The sequence below is a fragment of the Glycine max genome, chromosome 13, assembly GCF_000004515.6.
Source record: "Glycine max cultivar Williams 82 chromosome 13, Glycine_max_v4.0, whole genome shotgun sequence".
In the NCBI taxonomy this organism is placed as follows: Eukaryota; Viridiplantae; Streptophyta; class Magnoliopsida; order Fabales; family Fabaceae; genus Glycine; species Glycine max.
The window spans coordinates 29,462,954-29,486,635 of NC_038249.2; the positions used below are offsets into that span (position 1 = coordinate 29,462,954).

At 31.8% G+C, this 23,682-nt stretch overlaps 2 protein-coding genes and 1 long non-coding RNA gene across 4 annotated transcripts; 1 reads left to right on the top strand and 2 right to left on the bottom strand.

The window, feature by feature from the left end:
- Positions 1-171: 171 nt before the first annotated feature.
- Positions 172-6,419, bottom strand: LOC100800651 (histone-lysine N-methyltransferase, H3 lysine-9 specific SUVH1). Of its 2 annotated transcripts, none has more exons than XM_041008217.1 (3): positions 3,845-6,419; positions 1,990-2,168; positions 172-497 (listed from the first exon to the last, which is right to left on the bottom strand). In XM_041008217.1, the coding sequence occupies exon 1, from the start codon at positions 5,925-5,927 to the stop codon at positions 3,906-3,908; it is 2,022 nt and encodes a 673-aa protein (XP_040864151.1). In that variant the 5' UTR covers positions 5,928-6,419; the 3' UTR covers positions 172-497; positions 1,990-2,168; positions 3,845-3,905. The 2 variants fall into 2 exon arrangements, with proteins under 2 accessions (XP_040864151.1, XP_006594345.1); XM_006594282.4 differs by lacking the exon at positions 1,990-2,168 and having other exon boundaries at positions 3,845-6,126; positions 6,256-6,416.
- Positions 6,420-9,224: 2,805 nt separating this feature from the next.
- LOC112998790 (uncharacterized) lies at positions 9,225-13,330 on the top strand. Its single transcript, XR_003263956.2, has 3 exons — positions 9,225-9,516; positions 12,452-12,790; positions 13,062-13,330. It is a non-coding gene; the product is annotated as an uncharacterized lncRNA (long non-coding RNA).
- LOC100809885 (CO(2)-response secreted protease) lies at positions 10,689-23,502 on the bottom strand. The gene is made up of 11 exons (XM_003541514.5): positions 22,921-23,502; positions 22,726-22,829; positions 22,493-22,590; positions 19,940-20,110; positions 14,004-14,115; positions 13,325-13,862; positions 13,110-13,210; positions 12,512-12,754; positions 12,123-12,237; positions 11,783-11,999; positions 10,689-11,456 (listed from the first exon to the last, which is right to left on the bottom strand). The coding sequence occupies exons 1-11, from the start codon at positions 23,005-23,007 to the stop codon at positions 10,906-10,908; spliced, it is 2,337 nt and encodes a 778-aa protein (XP_003541562.1). The 5' UTR covers positions 23,008-23,502; the 3' UTR covers positions 10,689-10,905.
- Positions 23,503-23,682: the final 180 nt, after the last annotated feature.

Below are 23,682 nucleotides of genomic sequence, written 5' to 3' on the forward strand. Positions count from 1 at the left end.
AAATTTTCCTTAATGGTGATTCTAATAAACAATATAAATTGCAGTGAAAGGAGCCAAGAGGATGAGTTCAGATCAATTCAATTGGCATAGAAAAGATACATAGCATGTTTTAACAAAATAGTTTCTAGAATCCAAAATATGATATATAGTTCTAGCCTTCTAATCAACATCAACACTAACTCTATTACAATTACAAAAGCCAAAAGGGTACAAAGATATGCATGTTAATGATATTTTCAAGTACTCATGGCCATTCCCTACAACAATAATTTTACACAAGCTGCTCACTAAAACTTTTTCCCCTCAAAACTAGGAATGGGGTAAGATGATCAAAAGTCACTAACTACAAGTAGAAGCCAAGAAAGAGCCATGCCTAAGGACTAACATGGTTAACTTTTAATCGAGTACATCCACCCTTGACAACCATATTTGGAAACAAGCATCAGCGAAGTTGGAACTTCCAAGCTGTATCTGGCCTTCACATTGAATGTCCCCATCTGTTTATCAAATTGAAAAGGATAAGATTAAGCATAAGACAGAAAGATAGAAAGCCTCAATGGGGTAGATAATGAAAGCATTATCCTTTGCTTAGATGAGCACATACAACTGAGAAGCACACTTGCATAGCACATTCCCAAAATTTTGGATATGCTCCATAAATCAAAAACGAAAATCTTGCATGAAGACAAATGAGGAAACTTAAATTAACAAGGGAGGTTGCACTAGTCTGACACAAATGCACAAGCACAATAGTACCAAAAAAAACAACTAACAAAAGCATTTCTTGATTAGGTGGAATCAGCTACATGAATTAAAAAAAGCCGGTGTGCTCAGTCTTCACATACCCATAAAAATAAGTCTATTTCAAATGTTTCTCTTTAGTTTTTCTCGGTCTTTCTCTACTCTATTTAGTAGACTATCACCCATGATGCACAAATCAATACGACAATCTAATATGAAACTTATCTGATACAGCAGCGATATGATTGTTCCCAAAAAATATAGGACAGTAAGTGTAAAATATGTACATAAATATGCATTAAAATTTATAAAACATAATAAATACAATACAACATAAATATATAATTACAAAGTCCAAAAAACAAAACCAAAAACATATAATACATATAAATGCATAATATAATAATACAATATATGCACACAAATAAATGTATGTATGTTGAGTCTAGTTTAGTTTAATATGGTATATGTTGAAATCCAGTTTCAATTAGATATATATAGCCAATTTAGTCTTTATAAAAACTAAGACAATCTTCACCTTACAAGCTGGTTTTGAGGTTATATTAGACCTATACTCAAATTCTAAAACAGTATCAGAGTCTATCCTAGATTCACTCTTAGGCCAACCATACTTATTTACACTCTAGATGTATTTTCTTAGACATAAAAGGGTGTTATTGGATCACCCATATTTGTATCCACTCTAGATGTTTATTTCTAGGCATCAGGGGGTGTTGCTATTGGCTACTCGCCTTTGTCCATGCTCCAAAGGTCCACTCCTTATAAAGGTTGGGGCAATCATCACCTTAAAAGCTGGTTTTGTGGAATTGAGTTTGGCCATAAGTCCAAATTCTAAGATAGTATCAAAGTCTATGCTAGATTCGTTATTGGGCTACTTGTATTTGTCTATGCTCTATGCTATAGATGTTTATTCTCAAGTGTGAAGGTGTTGTTATTGGTCCACCTCCCATTTGTCCACAGTTAAGTCTTGGGCATGAAGGGAGTGTTGAGATCTCACATTGACTAGAGATAGGACCAATGTAGTCTTTATATGGCTTGGGTAGTCCTCACTTGTCAAGCCAGTTTTGTGGAGTTAAGTTAGGTCTTTAAACTTAAATTCTAAGAACATATAAGTTTATTCCATATATAATCTATTATAGAACAAAAATTCATCAAATGAGGCAGTTGGTGACTCAGTAGCTATAACGTATTGTAAAGCATCAAACTGTATAAAGGAAAAAATTGAACCCGTGGCAGTTGGCATCTCGTGCATGTAGAAGGCAGTCCGACAGAGGTAATACAGTAGTCTTGTGTAAGCATGTGTGGGCAGTTGGTGTAGCTAGTGCTCTGTCTTCAGACATTCGGTATTTAGTGGAATAAGTAAAGAGAAGATGTGGATTGGTATGGGATGTAACAGATTTCAGAAACTGGAAAATTTACAGATCAGAAAACTGAAAATTTCTCACATTGAATCAAATATGTATCAAGGAGAATTCAGATGTAACAGATTCTTACATTTTTTAGTAGGTATCCAGCATATTAGTATCAGATCATCTTTGATCATCTTCATAGTGGAGCTTTTATTCGTCTTTATTCTCAAATGACCAAACCATCTAAGGTGAAATTCTATCATCTTTCATCAATAAGTGGTACTCTGACTTTTTGTCTTAACACATTCATTCCTAAGCTTTTATATTTTGTTATATTTCCACTAATTCACCACAATATTCTGATATTTATAAAACTTTGCTATGTTCATTCTTAACTAGACATTTCCAAATTTCAATAGATATTTTATTTGGTCCGACTGCTCTACCATTGCCCATCCTCTTTGATGCTTCTTTTGCCTCCACTTGTAAATTTTACAATAAGTATCATATTTGTCATCAACTCCACTGTATTGTATAAAATATTCTGAGTCCCTTAATGTTGCATGCCCTTCGTAAAATAACTTGAGAAAACAACTCTCCCAACTTATGTGGATATCTCACTTAAAAGCTAAGACTTTACCTTTGTTCCAAATGCATTTCACTTGATTTAAGTCTCTTGTTTTTCTTTTTCTGCCATAACTTAAGCCTATACATAATTCTTTGTCCCATGTGTGGTTCCTAAAGATTAGTATAATCATTCAAAAGCTTTAGGTTTCACTTAACCTTCTTAGTATCCAGTATAGCTACATTATGTTTTTTTTTTTTCTCTCATCATTCTTGCATAAATATGTAACAAAAAAATCATCATTACATAAATTCCTTGCAACAACACTAACCTTCTCTTTAATACTAGCATCCCACCACCAAGACCTTTCTCCTTAGGTCCAAGTCCAAAGCCTTTTGATTTGCTGAGTGTGTCCTCGGCTACCTTCCGAATCCATCCAATGGTTAGCCCTTCCTTATGCATACCACATCTAATTTAAAAATATTCATCTAAAAAAGCCATTTACTTTCAATCCTTTATTTGGCACCATGGGCTTCTGTCACAGCAATTTCTCATTACCCTCATATTAACAAGTACATCAAGAATCCAAACCCTAAGTTAGATAATCTCTCCCCAAGCTGCTTTACCCGCACATGTTCAGAAAGTGGTGGAACCCTTGCTTATTTTTCACTGCATTCAACACTGAAGCAGCAAACATTGCTCCCTAACTGTACTATAGCCATACAACATGTTACTTTTTAGTAACAATCTATCATTAACACAATATAATTTCAGTCCATGTTATAAACAGTCAACAAAGTTTTACACTGGCTATCAACTACCTAACATGACCCTCCCTTTTCAACCAAGCATGGGACCAACTTCGTAACGATTGGCAACAAGGCACACCAAGGGCAAAACATTTCTATTTCAACATGTTACAACCTTGTTCAAAAGCTTATAGACAAAAAAATATGTATAATATAAAACCAATCATGTGTCTTCGTATGACAATTTAAGCTATTGCATAGTTGATTCATGACATTTGACATGATATATCAATGCCTCTATGACCAAATGATCTAAAGTTTGATCCTTGGAGATCATTACTAAACATATTAAAATGTATTTGTTACAAAGCTTCGATAAATAAGCAAGTATTTTAGAAACATGCATTAGAACCACAAACCTTTTAGCTGTGAATACATTTGCCAGCACCATGCCTGTCCATCAGCAACTGCAACAAAACATCAACCAAAAGAACCACGGCATTTTGATGATCCACATGAGCATTTCTTTCTCCCTTTGGGTGCACTGCTACCATCAGCATGACCAGAACAGCCATAATCATATGTTAACTCTGTCATAGGAGGAATGTGTCTGAGGGCAAAAAATGCAATGTGAAGAAAGGATTGATTATTTTCTGCATACAAGACTGGCTGCCAGAAAACATTTGGGGAGCAACTATGATTCATGTATCTAGCCACATTTCCAAATTTCTTAGAACTGATAATTAGAGGAGACGGTATATCATAATCCTCACTAGAGACATTTGAGCTTATTTCTTCCAATAAGCTAGGTTCATAATTCCATTTGAATGTATCGTAAATACGGCTTGTATCAAAAACATACTCATCATCATATCCCCTATTCTTATTTACCTTGGCAATGTCAATAACTTCTCCTGCATACTCACAAATAAAAGTACCAGCACGTATAGGATCCAGTGATCTAAGTCCCCACCCTCTATCTTTTGTTTTGAACACTTCCATTTGGTGCTTCAAACCAGTCTGGGATACTCGATTCTTGCAGTTAGGAAAACACTTACACAATGGGCCACACTCATGAACCAATGGTTTCCGACTCACTAGGACACCATTTGCAGTATATGGAAAGTCACCTTCATTTCTTTGAATGCAAGAGCAGCTCAAATCCCCAGGGACACATGTTTTGTTACAGTTGCAGCCATATGATGATTGTGCTAAACTGAATGGTTTTGGATCTCTGAGAGAATGGAAATAAGTGAAAAAAGAAGGGCCCTTCTCATTGTCAACTTCATTGACAAGTGATACAGGAATACTCTCAACTCCTGTAGAGAGGTCTGCAAGAATAATACCAGTCCTTGAAGATGTGCTTGAGCTCATTTTCCACTTCTGAACCGATTTCCAAACAGCGAAAGCACTGGATTGTCCAGGCAATCTAACAAACTTATACTTAAATACACCACCACCAGATTTCCCTCTTTCTATCCAAGAATCCTGGATTTTATACAGACCATCATAGACATAAATTTTTGCATTTTTGTTGGCAGCATCTCTCAAACCCCGGATGACTCTTACTTCATTGTGGCGTCGTGAACTTCTATCTAAAGCAAGATTACCCCTTTGAAGTTTCTGATCAATCACGTGTTTATCTTTCTTGTTGAAGTTCTCACCCTGACCAGTATAAATTAAAACATCATTATCCTCGGCGTCATTATCATATACTCCTGATGAAACAATGCTTAGAGCCACTGGTTCCTCCTGAAGCTCATCCTTGATGGTCATGTAGTCAATTCCGCTCATCGACTGGCCATGTAAACCCACAAGACACATTTCCATCCGCAAAAAGAAAATGTCCCCAATCTCAACCCCAGGCACTGCTCCTACTCTCCTCCTCGTGTTTGTTCTAAATGCTTTGACTGTCATCGCATTGCTTGCTCTTAAATCTGCACGCTTGATTGCCATCGTTGTGTTCAACTCCTTGGCATCTTCAAGTTGGCAGAGCCTTCTCCGAAGAGAATCATAAGTCATGAGCACAAGATTAACCAATTCGCGATCACCATCTTCCCTTGTGGCCACACTGATACCACCAACTGAAGGACTCAAATCAAACTGTGACTCCTTAGTTTTCTTACTCCTCTTTTGGGAATATTTGCAGCTGTGCATAGGCGGCACAGCGCGCTTTTGGCTATTGTCAACGCTATTACCGTTGAGACCCTCCATGGGTGAAGAAGTCTCTCCATTGGATCCATGAGGGGCTTCTTCTTCATCTAGTGGATTCCTATAGGACCTTAATGGAGCCGGCATGGGAGCAGGTGATGGTTGAGACTCTTGAGGTTCATCAAACAAAACAAATGGAGGAAAGACAGACGGATACCGGCCAGAGAAGGAAGATTGAAGAGATTTTGGCAACACAGGTGCCAAACTACGAAGGGGTTTAGCCTCTACAATCCTAGTTTTATCAACAAAACCTGAACCAGGAATTGAGTTTTGACACAACCCTTCTTCCATTACACACCCTTTTTTACACTAACAACACAAAATCAAGCTTAACAAGCTGAAAAATTCTCACTTTTTTTTTTCTTTTTTTACCTTCAGATATGAACAATACCAACTCTTAACATCATCACTCTGCCTTTACTAATCAAACAATTCACCAACAAGAAAAGTCAGTGCAGAAGGGTCATGAAACCCTGAAGTTGAAGATTCTCTGTTCAGGAGAAAATGGTTAGCACAAAAGACCCAGAAGGAAAAATGGATCAAAAAGGAAACTTCGTGAAGAAAACATAGAGACACCCTCAATTTGTAAGAATCTGAAATCTAAAGAGAGAAATTTTACCAATGAAACATATTTTATGTTGTTGTGCGAGGATTTGACTTTTGAGGCTTTGGAACTAGAGAGTGGTGGTAGAATTTGTAAAGGAAATACGCTATTTTGGAATGTAGTATTGATGTAAGAGTTGCCATTTTGGTATTCAGAGGAATTGGGAACGAAATAAAAGGCACAAGGAAATGGGTAGATTTCCAGTTTTTGTTATTTTTAACCTTATTGCAATTTGCAACTTTGAACAATGAAATTTTATTACCAATAAATAATTATTTTAAAAAATATATGTTAAAATATATTTTCAGTACAATTCGTTTATTTCTCAATAATTTTTTTTTACTTTGAATCTAATCCATTAATATTTTAAAGAAATGTTTCAATTAAGGTCTTTCTCATTGAATGGTTTTTATTTAAAATTTCTGAATTCTCATTTTCATTTTAATGGTTTTGTGAATTTGAACTATTTTAAATCTTCTTTTATTTAAATTCTAGATTTTCTCTTTCTTCTAACTCTAAATTTTTACTACCATCTCATTTCAAACTTCATTAATTTCATTTCAAACTTCATTAATTTGTTTGAGTTCCAAACCAGGTAAAAAATAAGGATTTAAAGATTTATTGGGATTTACAAAATCAGGTGAGACTTATTAAATTAAATATGAAAGATCACTCCGAAGAAGAAGAAAAAATTTGTCGAAGAAAAAAACTACGAAATGCCACTAATATAAATTAAAGGATTTTGATAACCTGCGCACCTTAGATTTTTAGAATGAATAATGTTAGCAAGCAAATTATTTTTACCAAAGAGAATATAATTTTTTTAATTATTTTTTGTCTTCATATATTTTAAAACTTTTTTTTATTCTTAATAATATTAAAGTAGTAATAATAATTAATTTTCTTTAATTATACAAATTAAAACTAATCCACTAATCAAAATTAATTAATCATTCACTAATCACTCTTCACTTTCATCAAATAATTTTACCTTTAAATATTTCTTAATTTTTTTCTTTTTAACTGACATTAACTTTTAATTTTTTATTCTCATTTTTTATTAACTATATTTAACTTCTATTTTGTATTATTTAAAAAATCTAGAGAGACACTGAGTGCCTCTCTTCCCCTTGCTCATCATAAAATAGCTTAGAATACTTTGTTCTGATGCTTGTGTTAAAGTACATAATCTCATTTTTTTTAATATGATTGCAATAACAAATTATAAGTAGAGAATATTTTAAAATATACTAAAAATATAATTTGTTAACACACTCATACTAAAAAAATAAGGATATCTACATTAACAAATCCATAAATTAAATATATTAAAAATGTGTTGTTAACGTTTCCAAGACAAGTTCATAAAAGATGTTTCCAAAAGAAAATTAGCAAAAGAACTTAACTATAACAATTCAAAAATTAAGAGACAAAATTTGAGTAAAAAACTACTAAAAGGCCAAAGTTACAAATTGATAAAAAAAAAAGTATAGTATACCCAAATTTTAATATTAAAAAATATTGATATATAATCATATAAAGAATTCAAAGGAAAATAGAAATCTTGTAAACATTATATAGTTGGGTTAAAGAAAAAGAAAAGAATATATATATATATATAAAAGTATGGTATCATTTTCATATGGAGCAAAGTGCTTTAAGTGTGATAAAGTTTCAAATTGAGAATTAGTTTTATAGCTGGTTCAAAGAATTCAAACTTATGGAAATATTTTGAAGTCTTACCGGAGAGTTAAAAGCCAATTTTTATGAATCATCCATGAAGGGGGCAAAAGAAAGGAAGGAACATTCATAAAATTTTGAATACTATAAGGCAAAGAAAATCAAAACTTTGAAAGTGAATCAACAACTTGATTGCCCACTCAAAGGATATGAGAAATCTAGAATTGGTGAAATCTACATATGATACGATGAATATTTGTTATCAATGCATGGCAAAGGTACATTGTTGGCCTAGTCTATTTAATAAGATTCACTACATATGTGAATCATATTCAACAATTAGCTTCTTAAAACCATACTAGTAGGCTACCCAAAGACCTCTCAAAATTGGTAATCAACAATTTTATTTATAGACTTCTAAATACTAACGTTCAAATTATATGATTTCGACACATGTACAACCATTTTCTGAATACATTGATCTGATACTGAAATTGTCTTTGTATACCTTTTTTGCAATCTTGTCAAACTAGTACTTTGATTGCCAAAAAAATACCTTGCTCCCCAACCATTTCAAATCTCACATGCATGAATGAAATTATCAATTTCAGTCAAAATAACTCCATTCAATTACACAATCAACTTTCTCGAATTTTTTTTATCATATTTTGATTGCTTTTGAAGAGATTCTTCCACTAATCTCAACTACTAATCTCAAGACATGTATATTGAAATATAATTTTCATAACTTAGTCAAATTTTGCATAACAAAGATAACATGATCATAAATGAATATTGATCATATCATTTTTGTTGTGCTTCTGGAATAAATCATATTAAAAAAATATTTATTTTATGTACGTTCACTATCTTTGTCAAAGACCAGTCACCACTCCCAACGAGTTAAATATCATGGTGACAAAAAAGTTTTTTGTGTTGTGCCACATGCTTGCTTGCCCACCCAATCAAGTCACCAAAGATAATTTCTAGTAAATGTTTTCATTTAATGATCAATTTGATTTTTAAATTATTTTAAATGATTTAATTTGATATTTAAATTTTTAAAAGTTTCAAATGTTCTTTAAATTCTTAGGAATGAATCAATTTGATCATTTTTATCAAATTAGTGTAGAAAACAATAACATTGAAATAGAAGGGTTTTTATTTATAAATAGTAATGATTATAGACATTCATTATATTTTTTTTTTAGAATTTAGAAATCAAATTAAATAATAATTTGTAACAGTTGATTCCCAAATGTTTTCTCCATGCCTTAGCATTATCACTCTGCTTGGAACTCGATGCAGCCTCGAATAACCACACTCGAAGCCACTCTGCACGCGTTCGAAACGCCATGCCGTTTCAGATTCTCAAAGTAACGAAATGCAACAACAGTTGTCGGGAATGGGAGCCACCACGGATTGGGTCATTCGCTACCTATTAGAGATGAATGGCTCCATTCCATGAAAGCCCATAACGATGCAGTGACTATGCTGTCAAACGATGTCGTAATGCCTAGTTTGAAGCAACAGAAGCCCACCTAGAACTAGAACAATAGTCATAGAAGACACGTAAAGAGAACAAGAGTGGCTTCGGTACGTAGTGATTTGGTTTTTTATATTGGCAAAATTATTTTTGTTCGTTCAATTTATCTTCCGAATTTGATCTCTTAATAATTTAATTTACGGTTCTCCCAATTCATCTTTCATGCAGTCATAACCCAAACGTGATACGTGACATAAACATCACTTGTTAACTAAATTTAGAATTTTATCTTCTTTTATATTTATATTTTGGTTCCTGCAGGGTGACACACTACAATTTAGTGGATGAAAGATGAAAAATTTAAATTTAGAATGTGTAAAAAATGCAACTTGAAAATGTTTGGGTATGAAACTAAATTGAATTTTTAATGGATCAATTTATTATTGCCTACACTTTTAAGGACCAAAATAGATATTTATTTTTTTAATTTTGTTGCTTAAATATGTTTTGGTTTTAGTGTTTTTTCACTTTTTGTTCAATGTAAGTTCATTTTTCTAATTTCAATTTCATAAATTTGTGTTTTTTCAAAACGTGAACTTATTATAAATGAAAAAATTAAAATTAAAATTGAAAAAATACAAATTTACAAAAACTAAAAACAAGCAAAATATCTTACAATAACTAAAATTAGAAAAATGGCAACTTACAGGACTAAAAATAGAAAAATGTAAAAACCTGCTAACCCAGAGGAATCAAAATAAAAAACTGCTAAACCTAAATTTGAATTTTGAATAAAGATGTTTCGTGTTTCAAAAAAATGTTTTATAACTTTTGTAAGATCTCTAAACCCTTGTTTGGTCTTTTGAATAAAGATGTCATGTTTAACTTTAAAGATGTGTGTTTGAATGTATTTAACTTACTGAAACAGAAATTAATCACTGAACTCATGTGTGAGGCTAGTAGTTTTGTCAAAATGATGTTATGTTTAAATTTAATAATGCGTTTTTGCATGCATTTAACACACTAAAAGATAAATTAATCATTGAACTCGTATATGATGATAGCGGTTTTGTGTTATGCTAGTAAATTTCTTAATAGTACTCTCACGAATCACCTGACAAATTCCCATCCCATTTTGTGATATACAGTATATCTTGTTTTATACAGTTATTGACTTATAACTTGGGACATTGATTCTGTAGTGATTATTTCTTGTGTGGCTCTTATTCTTTGGAAATTGGAACCAAGAAATTATAAGCGTTGATTTTGACAAGAGCAACAATTGGACAAAATCATGAAGTTTCTATTATTGTAGGCTCATTAAATGCAACAGGGTCAAATAATCACAAGTTAATAACATTAATGTCTCATTGAGACATTTGTATGTTGGATGTGGAGCTCATTCCTGCATACATACAATATAAAGTTAGGCAAAAGAATGTCACAATCATGTTGCTACATATTGTGACCTGTTTAAATATGTGTATGTGTGTGCAAATTTATTCAACTTTGACAGCAAATACTGTATGAACATAATGGTGACCATCAAGCCATGTTAGAGACCCAAAATTGTATCCACCATGGGCCTCCTTGCCATAGAATGAGACTTTATAGGTCATTCTTTGAACACCCTCAGAAAACACAAGTTTATTGGGGATGACCTCCACAACCAATCCCTGAGGTGCACGCACTTTTGCGGTGTATGTGGCATTAAGGTATCCAACATTGGTAACTGTTCTTGTGATCACTTTTGCTTTTTGTTGCCTTTTAAGTGTACTTATAGATATTGATGGGTAATTGACGCTGGAGATAAGGTCTTCAGAGGAGTTCTTTGGGCAATTGAAGTTAGTCTCAGAGATTGACCTTATGATTTTCTGTGAATAGCCGAAATAACAAAGGAATCTGAGATAGTCTTCCACATCTGTTTCAAAGACTAAGCCAGGGTTGAGAGCTCTGAGTGGATTAATTTCCCCAACTCCCATTTCATGTGGGCCGGCAATGGAGTTTGAGCTGTTAGTAAGAGGCTTCCTCATGTTGTTGTAGTTTGTAGCTGAAGAATGGAATAGGAACAAAACAGCATAAGGACATGTTTGATTCTCTTTTCACTTTTTTGTGGTAAAATTTGTTTTCTAAAACAATTCCATACTACTCAGCTATCATCCAAAATCTATTAAATTTTAAAAGTTGTTTCAAAACAAGTGTTGCAAAAACCCAAAAATAGAAACAGTTGGAAGATGTTTTCTTCAAGTGTTCTACTCAAGTGGACAAACTTTTAGAAAACAGAAAGAAATGTGTTCAGGAGCAAAAATTTTCAAATGTGCTCAGAAGGCATCACACACATCCTTAAAAGACTAGATAAGGGCGTTTGTCTAGTACCTGTTGTCATCAATGCTGATTTGATCATTGAAGAACTCCATTTTTTGTGTACTGACTTAATGAATGCTGCTGCACCTGTCACATGTGGGCAAGCCATAGATGTACCAGATTTTATGGCATACAAGGATGGCTTTTTCCCAATTGGAACACTTCCTGGTTCCTTACTTTTGGGAATCACAGCGGCCAAAATGCCAACTCCTGGAGCCATGACATCCGGCTGGACAACAAATTTTCCATAATGTGAAAGAAACATTCAGCGCATTGTTCTCAAGATGTTTATGTGATTTGAGTTAATGGATGAAATGAAAACTTCATGTAGGAATATAGGGCAGAAAAATACCTTGAGAATGTTTTCTGTAAGGCTGGAAGGACCTCTGGATGAGAAAGATGCAACAATTGGTGAAGGCTTAGATCTAGCAACTTCTGTTGTTGGAAGAATTGTTGCAGTTGGGTTCCTGTAACAGAGGGATGATAGACTAAGCATACAGCTAGCATATTATTTTTCAACTTTTACATTCAAATGAACATAAATATGTGTATGTGTGTGTATGTTTAATTATTATTTGTCCTTCAATGAAAGTTGTTTTAGATAACCACCACTTTACATGCATTTAAAATTTTATATCACCATTTTTGCATAACACAATTTGCAATCTTGTTTGCACACAGGACATGGGAAAAACTACTTCAAATCACTAATCAACAAATGTGAAGGTTGATAATGCTTACTTGGTAGAATTTATGTATTTTAGGATCTGATGCCCTTCAAGATTGCCAACCTGAGTGAAGGGAAATACACCTGCATCAAAGGGAGCATCTTTGTTGTTCTCATTAATGAGTATTATCCCTACGGCTCTTGCATCTTGTACAACTAGCTTCTTGATTCGCCTTGAAACACTTGGATCATCGTTAACACAAACAACAATGTTGCCTGCAGTTTTGTTGAAATCTAGTGATCCAGGAAAACAGTTCCTGCATTTCAGAGAACAATTAGCTTACCTTTTTAAGGTATAATCTTTACATCCTAATATCTGCATTTATCTAGTATGAGTGGTACTGATTCTATTATATAATATGTACAATCTCAATCTGTGTTTCTTTCAAAAATGCCATTGTTTGCTGGTATAATGTACTTGTAATATATACAAATAGTAAGATCAATGTTAAATTTCTATGCATTGCATTTAACTTTACCTATTGCATTCTTTTCAATAATCTCTTGGCAATAAAAAATGACCATCAAAATTGGAACACATGAAATAATACTATGCTATTTTAGGTTTAAGAGGATGACAGTAATTTGCCAAGAATAGTCACAATTAGGTACCTAGCTTCTGATGCTGGGACAAATTTGGCAGCTACTTGCTCTCCAAAGACGAGACGATGCATCTTTGAATGAGTAAGGTTTGAAAAGTTAATGCCTGTACCCTAACAACACAAACAAAAGGAGAAAATTAAGGTTTTTGGTGCATGAAAAAGAAATCATGCTAAGAAATCAACCATTCTTCTCTTTGGCTTGGAAGAAGAGATCAAGAAACCTACTTGGAGATATTTCCCATTTCCAAGGACAATAGTTGATTGGAAGTTCCTATCAATATTAGAAGCTGCAATAGTAAATATCCATGGTGCAGAGTTCACAACTGTGAAAGGATCAGGACCATCATTGCCAGCTGAACACACCACCAGGACCCCCTTTTGTTCTGCATGAAATGCTCCAATGGCTATAGGATCACTCAAAAAGTCTGACTGGAACAGTGAGCTGAGTCCAATAGAGATTGAGATTATATCTACTCCATCCTTCACAGCATCATCAATAGCCTTTAGTATGGTGGCACCAGAGCATCCTTCATCTGAGCATGTTTTATAAGCAGCAATCCTAGTAGAAGGTGAACCACCTCTTGCTGTTCCTTTTGCTAAACCAAAATAACTAGCATTGTTGACATGAACACCAGCTGCTATTGATGCAGTGTGAGTTCCATGTCCAACAGTATCTCTAGGGGAACCTTTGGCTGCTTCTATATGAGTCTGGTTGTCACCTGATGTAGCCTGAATCTTATAGTATCTTGCACCTATCAATTTTCTGCAGTTTTATAAAGAGAATTTAAGTGTAGCATATGATCAATTTGTAATTTTGTCAGTGTTAAATTATGATTACTAGAAGACTTTATGAATAGATATGAGCATTTTTATTAGAAACATTTGTAAGAGAATGGATGATCACCTATTGCAATTGGATTTCTTGAAATCACGACCCTCCATGCAAACACCTTTCCATTTTGAAGGAATCTCCCCTATACCCTCATCTCTGAAACTAGGAGACTCTGGCCATATCCCTAGATGCAGAACCGTCATATGTTATAAAATAATTGAATTATATTCAAACAAAACTGTTCGTAATATGTAACATGCAAACTCTACATTAAGGTATTTGTAATTTATGCATCAGCAGTGGATGTAGTTTAGGAAGAGTTTTTATTTTAGAAGTTTCAAAATGAGGGAAGTTATTCAAAATTTGTGAAAGCACATGAAGTCTAGGGAGCTGATTACATTTTTATTTTATTTTAGAAGAATATTTCTACATTCACACTCCACTCACATTACCTCGAATCTACACAATTTTATCATCTAATTACGGTTGCTCCAATTTTTATCATCTACATAATTCTATGATTTTGTCACATATCCCAGTGTAAGCATATATATGCATATTTGATATGTAAGATGCTTTATCCATTTTAGAATGTTTTGTTGTTTTCACTTTTATTTGTTCCTTCCCTTTCAATAATTTCCTAAACCCCCCAACATCACTTGGTTTATATATTTTAAACAAGCAATGAGACGGGAACAACTGAGTGGATGGCAAGATTTGGCTATATAAAAGTTTGTATAGGAAACAATCAAAACAACTTTTTATTGTTTTCATTTTTATTTCCAATGTTACCTATACAAACTTATAAAAATAAGAAACAAAATAAAATTGGACATTAATTTCTATGCGTTACAGTATAAAAGTTTTTATACTGTAAATCAATTATAAATCATTATATATCGCAAAAGCTCTTTACAATGTCAGAACATATACTATTTTCTCATGAAAAATTTGTGATGTATTTGCACTTTTAATTTTTATCCGCAAATGCTAGTTTATTAATTTTGTTAAAATTCAAACCCATGACTTTTTTTCTTTTCCTTCTCCTTTCACCTTTTTCCAACCATTAGATCAATCATATATCTCCTGTAATTGCACTTAAACTAAAACAAGAAACATTTCCATATTTAAAACGACCCTAAACTCTCAGAAGATCAAGTTGAGAATGTTAAAAACTAAAAAGGGCCACCTCATTGCATCTTTATGCTGTTTCAACTTCACACCATCATGTCTGTGGCTCTAAACTTAAAGGGACACCAAGGGTACTACAATCAAGCTATACAACGCTAGGACAAATTTCTAGTAAAGCTCCCTAGAGAAAGTGTGTGTCTGTGTCTGGATGGTGATATGAGAAAAGCCAGAAAAGTAACTTGGGAAATTCCCTTTAATGTTTTTAGGAAAATGTGGGGAATTTGGCAAGTTTTTATAAAGGCCTTTTGGTTTCTTTTTCAAAAGGGTTCAATACTATAGCTAGGATATGAAGCAACCAAAAGAAAAGTTGTTTCTTTTACACTTGTACATACCAACTTAATCATTCAATTGTGGGAGAAAAGGATAGGTTTATGGGGAGTGGTGCCACTAATGTAAAGTATGTAAAAATCCGTGTGCCTCAGGTTTTCCCAATTTCTGTTGGTTGTTTTGGAGCAGCAGGAAATTGAATGCAATGCTTGAAAAGTTTTCAAATTATTTCACTTTCAAGTTCTAAACGTTATATGTTTTTCTACACATCATGTGGTGAAGCTAGTTTGCCAAATGTAGCCTAAAGAGTTAGAAAAACAAAATTTAGTTTTATATATATTAGCTTAATCATGTGTTTATTCTCTCTAATATATTTCTTTTGTTGTTTTAATCCTTGTAAATTTCTTAAAATGATCATTAAGAGTGTGTTTGGATGAGGGAATTAAAATGAAAAAAGTAATTATCCAGAAGATTTAAAATCCCCCCACCTAAATAATCTGTTTGGATGCTCATTTAAAAGAAATTTAAGGTTTAGGCATTTTAAAATGGAATTTGTTTTTAACTATAAACTCAAAATTTTAAATTCTTTCAAAAACGAAGAAATTCTAAAATTTCTAGCGGTTTTCACAGAGGGTCTCGATAGGATCATAACCATGGTCAGGGGAGGAGGCAAAGCGGGCGATGACGACGATCTAGGCCTTGACGTGGGGGAGGTAGTCGGAGTGGAGCATGGAGCGGAGGAGAGAAGCGGTGTAGAGAGTGTGGTTGGCCTGGGTGGTGGAGATGGCGAGGAGGCTGAGGTAGTTGGCGTCGAGGTGGTGAAGCTAGCGCTCATTGCGGAGGCGCATGACAATAGATTGGGCATGCGTGAGAGAAGAGAGTGTGTTTTGATAAGAGAGCTGAGAGACCAAGCAACTGAGGCAGGTGGGGTTAGGGAGGTGCGTGGAGTGGGAGTAAGCAAGCTAGGCTTCTTTGGTTTTGCAGTTGCGAAGAAGGGAGAGAAGCTTATGGTCACGGGGTTCCAGGGAGGTTGTGGTGGTGGCATGTTGGAAAGGAGAGAATGGGGGTTGTAAGAGAGTGGCGTTCATGATGATTGCTCCTCCATTTGGGATAAGCTCATCTAACTATCTACCAAGCCATCTTGTTATCCATACAAGAAATTTTAACAATGAAAGAATTTTAATTAAAGCAATTAAAATTTTTAAAACTTAAAATTTTCTAAAATTTCAAAATTTCTCATCCAAACATACTGTAAATGTATATTTATTTCATTTTGATTTTTACGATAATTTGTTATTGTTAAGTGTGTGTTTGGTTAATTTACCGTTTAAGAGGTTTCAATCAATCTTTTACACTTTTTCGGGCACCCAATAAATAAGCAACAAAGTTGATGGATGGAAAAAAAATTGATTATATTCAACCAAATGATAACCTAAACACAACCTAGGTGTTGAGATTGCTTAGAGAAGATCACCTCGGCATATCAAGTAGGATTACAAGTTAATAGCAACAAAAAAATAGAAATATTTTAAAAAATTATAACGACTAAAAAAAATATTAAGAATAATGGTGTTTCTTTTTTGTTAGGGTGTAAAATTAAAGGAAGAGTTAGGTGAGAAAAGGTTAATTATCTCATGCCCCACTTTGTTGCTTTTTTTGTTAGATTTGAAAATCAAAGGAAGAATTATAAGAGAAAAGTTAATTACATCCCTACTGTTTTCTTTCTATAATTTTTTTCACTTGCCAAACTCATCATTGAGCCTCAGTAAGAGGCTTGCATTAAAGAGGCCAGCCTCACATCCTCTCTGCTTTAAATATAAGCACACACTTCTTAAAGGATACCCATATCACCGTATGACACAACATACCAAGATAAGCTAGTAAAGGTTTCAGTTGGCATAAAGTGAGGTGGAAAATGAGTAGTTATTGTGCTTTGTTAAACAAAAAATATGTGGTTGCAATCATAACAGCTAGTTGTGGGCCAGAATGAGTTGCAATTTATACACAATAGATGTTGATGCTGCAACTGTCAATAGGCCTCAACCACAAGGGTTCTAGTGTGGTGAATGGCCTAAAAAGTGGTAGTGAGTGGTGACAAATCAGTTTCACATGAGAAGACTACCATATGTTTTGGGGGTCCATATCATAATCATGCTACTATGGTATGGTATTCAACACTGTGCTGTCTCATTTTGGTTTTTGACTCAATATTTCACAAACATAATTAGGAGATTCATTTTTGGGTAAGACCTAAGAGTAGTGGTTGGCTAAAATTCTCTCTTAACATTGCAAATAAAGTTTGTCTGAAGCCACAATTCACTTTCACCGTAAACATTTGGGTATGACTGTGGTTGCTGGTTAGGTACTGTCCCCTGTAACTTGCAATTACTATTTCAGTGTTTTATTTATTTATTTCTTGTTATTCTTATCAATTGAATCAAACACAACACGGAGTTAATATTATCACCCTTCTGTGTCCTATCACTAGGATCATGTGCTTAACTCAGTTAACTGAAATAAAATGCAATATCCAATCTTAAAACTTTAAATTAATATTAATGTGGTTTTTGGGATCATTGACTTTAACTCTTCAGCAAATAAGTTCTTATAATTTAATTTTTAACAATTAATAACCTAAGATTATAACCATTTATATATATTCAGAAGGGGGTATAATAAACAAAGAAGTTTAATTGATTGAATAAAACCGTATTGAAGCTTTCGGAGTTAATTAAATATGTTTTTAATCTTTTTTTTAAATAAGATAATTTTAATTTTTAGTCCCTATAGAATAAGCCATCTTGTTTTAAGATAATCTCTTGTTTATGAAAATATATCCTATTTGGTTTTTGTAATTCACAAAAAATCATCTCTTTTAGTCTCTTGTTTATGAAGATAGAAATCATATGACACGTTTGCATGAATCACGGAATAAAAGGGGAAGATTTAATTTTGAAAGATTAAAATCAAACATTACTTTATTTATATGAATTAAAAAACATTTAAACTAATTATTTCTCTCTTTTTTGTGTACTATAATGTTAAAGAAATTTAAATCTAAAACATCATGCCAACTATCTAAACCCATCCCCATCTTCACGCTTTGTGATCACGTAGATTTCTGCTTTTATCGAGATTTTAAATTCTTGGTAGATAGGGGAATATTTATTACAAAATTATATTTGATGATTTATTTTCAAAACCAATATTATGAATAAATTGATTATAAAACAAGGAATAAAACAATTATATCACTGTACCTTATTTTAGATTTTTCTTTTAAATGCATGTGAAGTTTAGGTGGGTTTATATCTAAAATTATTTTATTTGACTATGTACAGTGAAGTGGTGTGACAAAAAGAGTCGTGTCAAGTAATGCCGCGCAATGAGCCAAATCTAGTTGGAATGCACTTAAATTAATCTGTGAGGATAAAGAAGGTAATAATTTTGCCTTTGGCATAACCTTATCTGTACTAATAATCCTTTTGCTATAAAAGTTCCATTTCTTAATTTATTTATATCTTTTAAGTAAGACAATGAGTTCCTTCAAAAAAAAGTAAGACAATGCGTAGTCAATACATTTTATTAATGGTAGGCAAAAGTATTCAGTAAAAAAAGTATTCAGTAATACTCACATTAATTTACATTAAAGACTTCTAAATGTCTTGAATATTGTAGTTAATTCTCTTCCTAAACATTGATCAGTGTTTTTCCTTTATTTTACATCAATGCAAAGTGCAATAGTAATTAATATTAGTAGTAAAATAAAGGTTAAATTAATTACTTATATTATTTTTAAAAATTTAATAAGTTCCTATTTTTCTAAAATTAATTACTTTTTAATCTTATAAAACATTAGGGGATGCAAATAGGTAAAAATCGATTCGCAAACTTATAATTCAACGGTTTGGATTGAATCGTTCAAATTCGTTTTTACTAACCCAATTATAATGAGTCAACTATCAAATTGATAAATTTTAAAATTGATTAACCCAATTACAATAAATTACTTATTACTATTCCATCGTAAAATAAGTGTCATATTTAAGAAAAAAATTATAATTAATTACTTTTTTTACAATACTTTTAATAAATATCACTTAAATTCTTGAATATAATATTAAGATTATTCTTTTTTATTTATTTAATATGATTAATTTTATAAAATTATTAATTAATTAATTTTTTATATGTGTGAAATAATCTAATCCAATACTTATTTTATTTTAGAAGGAGGTTGTAGAATTTAACTTATATATCAACATTTAAAAAAAAAAAACTTATACATCGGTGTATATTGTATAAATCCATCCACACCCAATATGTATTGAGTTATGTTTTTGCTATTTTCTTTATATTAATTTTGTAGACCATAACATCTCAAAAATAGCTTAAACATAACTCAATACATATTCCCATCACCGACTCTATGGGTTTAACTTTCCAAATAAGACAGGAGCTTATAGATTAATTTGACCTAAAATACCCAATTTAGGACGTAGACGTTTGAAAATGACAAAGCGAATATGAAATCAGAATTATTAAGTTACCTGTGTCTATAACACCAATAATGATATCAGTTGATGGGTGTTTGTGTAATGTGGGAGTGCCATGACTATAATAAGGCTTCATTCCCAACTCTGATTCCAAGAAATCCCAAGATCGCGTTGTGTGTAACTCAAGCACTGGATCAGGGAACACAGACACCACACCATCGTGACCTGTTTACAAATCAACACTATCATAAATTAACTTGTTTAATAATTATTATTTTTATAATTTTATTGCAGTTATTTATATTAACATAATTGGCTTTTCTGTAGTACTGAACTAAGGGTAAAAAATAAAGAAAAAATGTATATGGACTACTTACTTGTGTGTGTGGTTTACTTATTAGGAAATTAAAGTGTAAAATTTTTGTACATAAAAATTTATGTATAAAAGTTGTCATTATGATTAATAGACATAACATTTTTATTCAAATGTTTTTCATTTAAATAATTCTTAATATTTTAAAATTCACTAGATTATCATTTAACATTATGAAACTTGTTGCGAAACATTAGCGTCAAACGGAATGTTTTTGTAAAACATTTCACAGAATTATTTTTTTTTTTGTATGAAACAGTATCTATAAAAAAAAAATAGATGAAGTGCATGAACTCTGTTTTTTGTTTTTTTGGACAGATACTTATTACAATGGAGGCAATGGACTGCCAAGATCCGTTGCTCTCAAGCCTCATAATTTCTGTCTATAAAATAGATTTTAAGAAAATGAGGAATTTAATTTTAATACATTATCAGTGTAATTTTTTTTACACTGTTAATTAATAAAAAATTGCTTTCAATATATTTTTAAAATAATTATGGGAAACATTTAATAGTTTTTAGTCATATGATAATTCACTATTAAATGTCAGTGTAGAAATTTTTATATTATTAGTATATTTTAATTAAATTGTTTTGTTAAATCTTGAAAAATCTAAAACACTGGATATTTAAATTCTTATTAGTTTCAATATATTTTTTCAGATCCAATAAAATGAATTATTGATCGTATTGTCTTTTGCTAGAAGTAAGGTAATCTTGTCCATACGCACCATTAAAAAATTAAATTTCTGCTAATATGTTTAAGAAGCTCGATCATATACTAATGACGTATTATATTATTTTTAATATTACAAATTCGCACTTGTAATATTGTAATGCAAATCGCACAAAAAAAGAGAGAATTTAATGTAAATTAAACAATGTTACATGATTGATAAGTTACCCCGATCTCGTTGGCACCGATAAAAAAAATGTAATATCGATCACATTTGTTCAATGGTTGACAAAGATTGTTATAAAGTTTAATATGACAGAATCAAAAGTTATACTCATACTAAATTAATTATGGCAGATAAAATTTAAGTAAATGCTAATTGGCATCTTAGGACATTTATTAAAAAATAAAATGATTTTTTTTTATTAAGATACGTTAAAAATGCCATCCCATATAATTTCTTAAATGTGCTTAGTGCTCTTATATAGTTTTTAATAAAATATTTTTTCTATTAATTCTTTAATCAGTGTTTAACAACACCCTAAAATTTATTCTTTGCATTTGATATACATTAATTTACTTAGAGTAAATTTATTTGTGGCCAAATAATACATATTTTCGTATTTTCTACTTATTTTCAAAAACAAAATTGTTAAAATGATAAATATATTTAACCTGTAGATCAATTATTTGTTTAATTTATATCTTATTAGTTAATTGCATAATAATTAATGCTTTCAGTTTTATGGAAAGACCAAAATCATATATTTTATAAAAATGGGTGATTAAATATCTTTATTTTAAAATAATAAGATTAAAATGACAAATTTAAAAAGTAAGAAAACTAAACATGTTCATTTTAACATAAGAAAATTAAAATTTGAGAAGGAAAAAAAATTACATTTAACTCTTTATTTTATTAATAACAAAGAGGAACAAAATTCTATGTGAAAATTGAAAGTACAAAACCACATACCACGCACACAATCACATATATTTATGTATAAAATATTGAAATGCAACAACCAAAAATATAAAATAATGAAAAAGTTTGGGGGCCGTGCCACCCTGTCCCACTACAGAACTCACTTATGTTCAGATCTCTATTTTGGAACCATTAAGATATTGTTGTTTTACATTCTTCTTTTTTTCATTTATTAATTTTAGCTCTTAAATATACGTTTTTATTTATTTAAATCATCCATTTTCCTCATAAAGTTATTGCCCATCTGTCTTTTACATCATCGTGAGTGTAGTTAAGGTTGGTGAACAAAATTATTAGTGCACAGTAATAATAATAGATACAATAGACACCAAAATTCACTTCCAGCCACATAATAAGTAGTATATTGATTTTGCTTTAAGCAAAAAAACCATATTCTAAAATTAATGCTCTTTTTATCTAGTGACTTTAAGTCTCTAATTAAATAATAACCATAAAAAAGAATATTGACAATGCCTTCCCAACAAAACATTAGAAAAGTCAAAGAATCATGCAAGTTAAGAATCTGGAGCAGACAAAAGGAAAAAATGGAGCTAGAAGACAAAGATCAAATACCAGACAGTGCAGAAGCTTCACTCTCTGTAAGCATTGCAGAGAAGCCACTAAAGGCATGACTGAAATGGTGGGTTAGAGCAATCCTCTCACTTTCTTCACTGAGAAAATGGAAAAGAAAAAACAAAAAAAAAACATGTTCATTCCATAAGTTCAATTGATTTTGATTGCAACGGTGATTATGGTTATAGATAAAAAGTGAATAATGTGAAGTTATAATAAACTAGATAATGAACCTTGGAATAATTAATGACAATAGCTGTAGGTGCGATGATTCTGCTATTTGGCTTTCTACTCCAATTTTGTTTGGTGATGAATTTCCCATATAAACAACATAAGGCTGCATAGAACAAAATAAGCTTTTGAGAATTTGGCATATAACAAAATTGAACATAATAAGCTAAAGTGGAAGTGTGTGTATATGTATGAACCTTGGGAGTGTGATCTGAAATTGCTGTAGTGCTGATGAGAAGAGAAGCTACAAAGAAGAAATGAAGGAATTTCTGAAGACCCTCCATTGAAGAGAATGAGAAAAAATTGTTGTTAATGAAGAGAGCTGTTCATGCAATCATCCATTTATAGGGTAGGTGTGAGAGTTTGCTTAATTAAAGAAAGCTTCTACCATGAAGCATGTGAGAGCATCTTTGTTAATTCTTTTGCTCCGCTTATATGAATAGCATGTGTATAATATTGCTATTATATACTTTCTTCATTCTCTCTGCTTTTAGCCAGTTCTTCTAACAGCTACTACTACAAGAATAAGTTTACTTGTTGCTTGTCCAAATCAATGCAAATATTTCAGGAAATTTATCACTTTCTTTTTTTGTTTTTTTCTTCTTCTATTTGCTGTGTACTTTTGTTTAATGAGTGTGCTAAAATTAGGTAAAGCAGTGTGAGTGAAGGATAATTGATCAACACAGTTTCCCAATTATGACCACACCCATGTTTATGTAAATGAGTAGGATGCAAACATTTGCCCCTCTAATTTTCCCTTTTAACAAAAATAAATACTCATCACACAAGGAAGAAAAGTGAGAACATTTTTATTTTAGGAAATTTTCAAATGATGTAACTTAGTTAGTCTGAATACTTTATAGCATCATTCAAATATTTTCCTAAAATAGAAAAGAACAATTAGTAATTTTTCAGAAGTCACGTAAGAGATTGCTTTTGTGCGTTTTCACTTAGTCCAA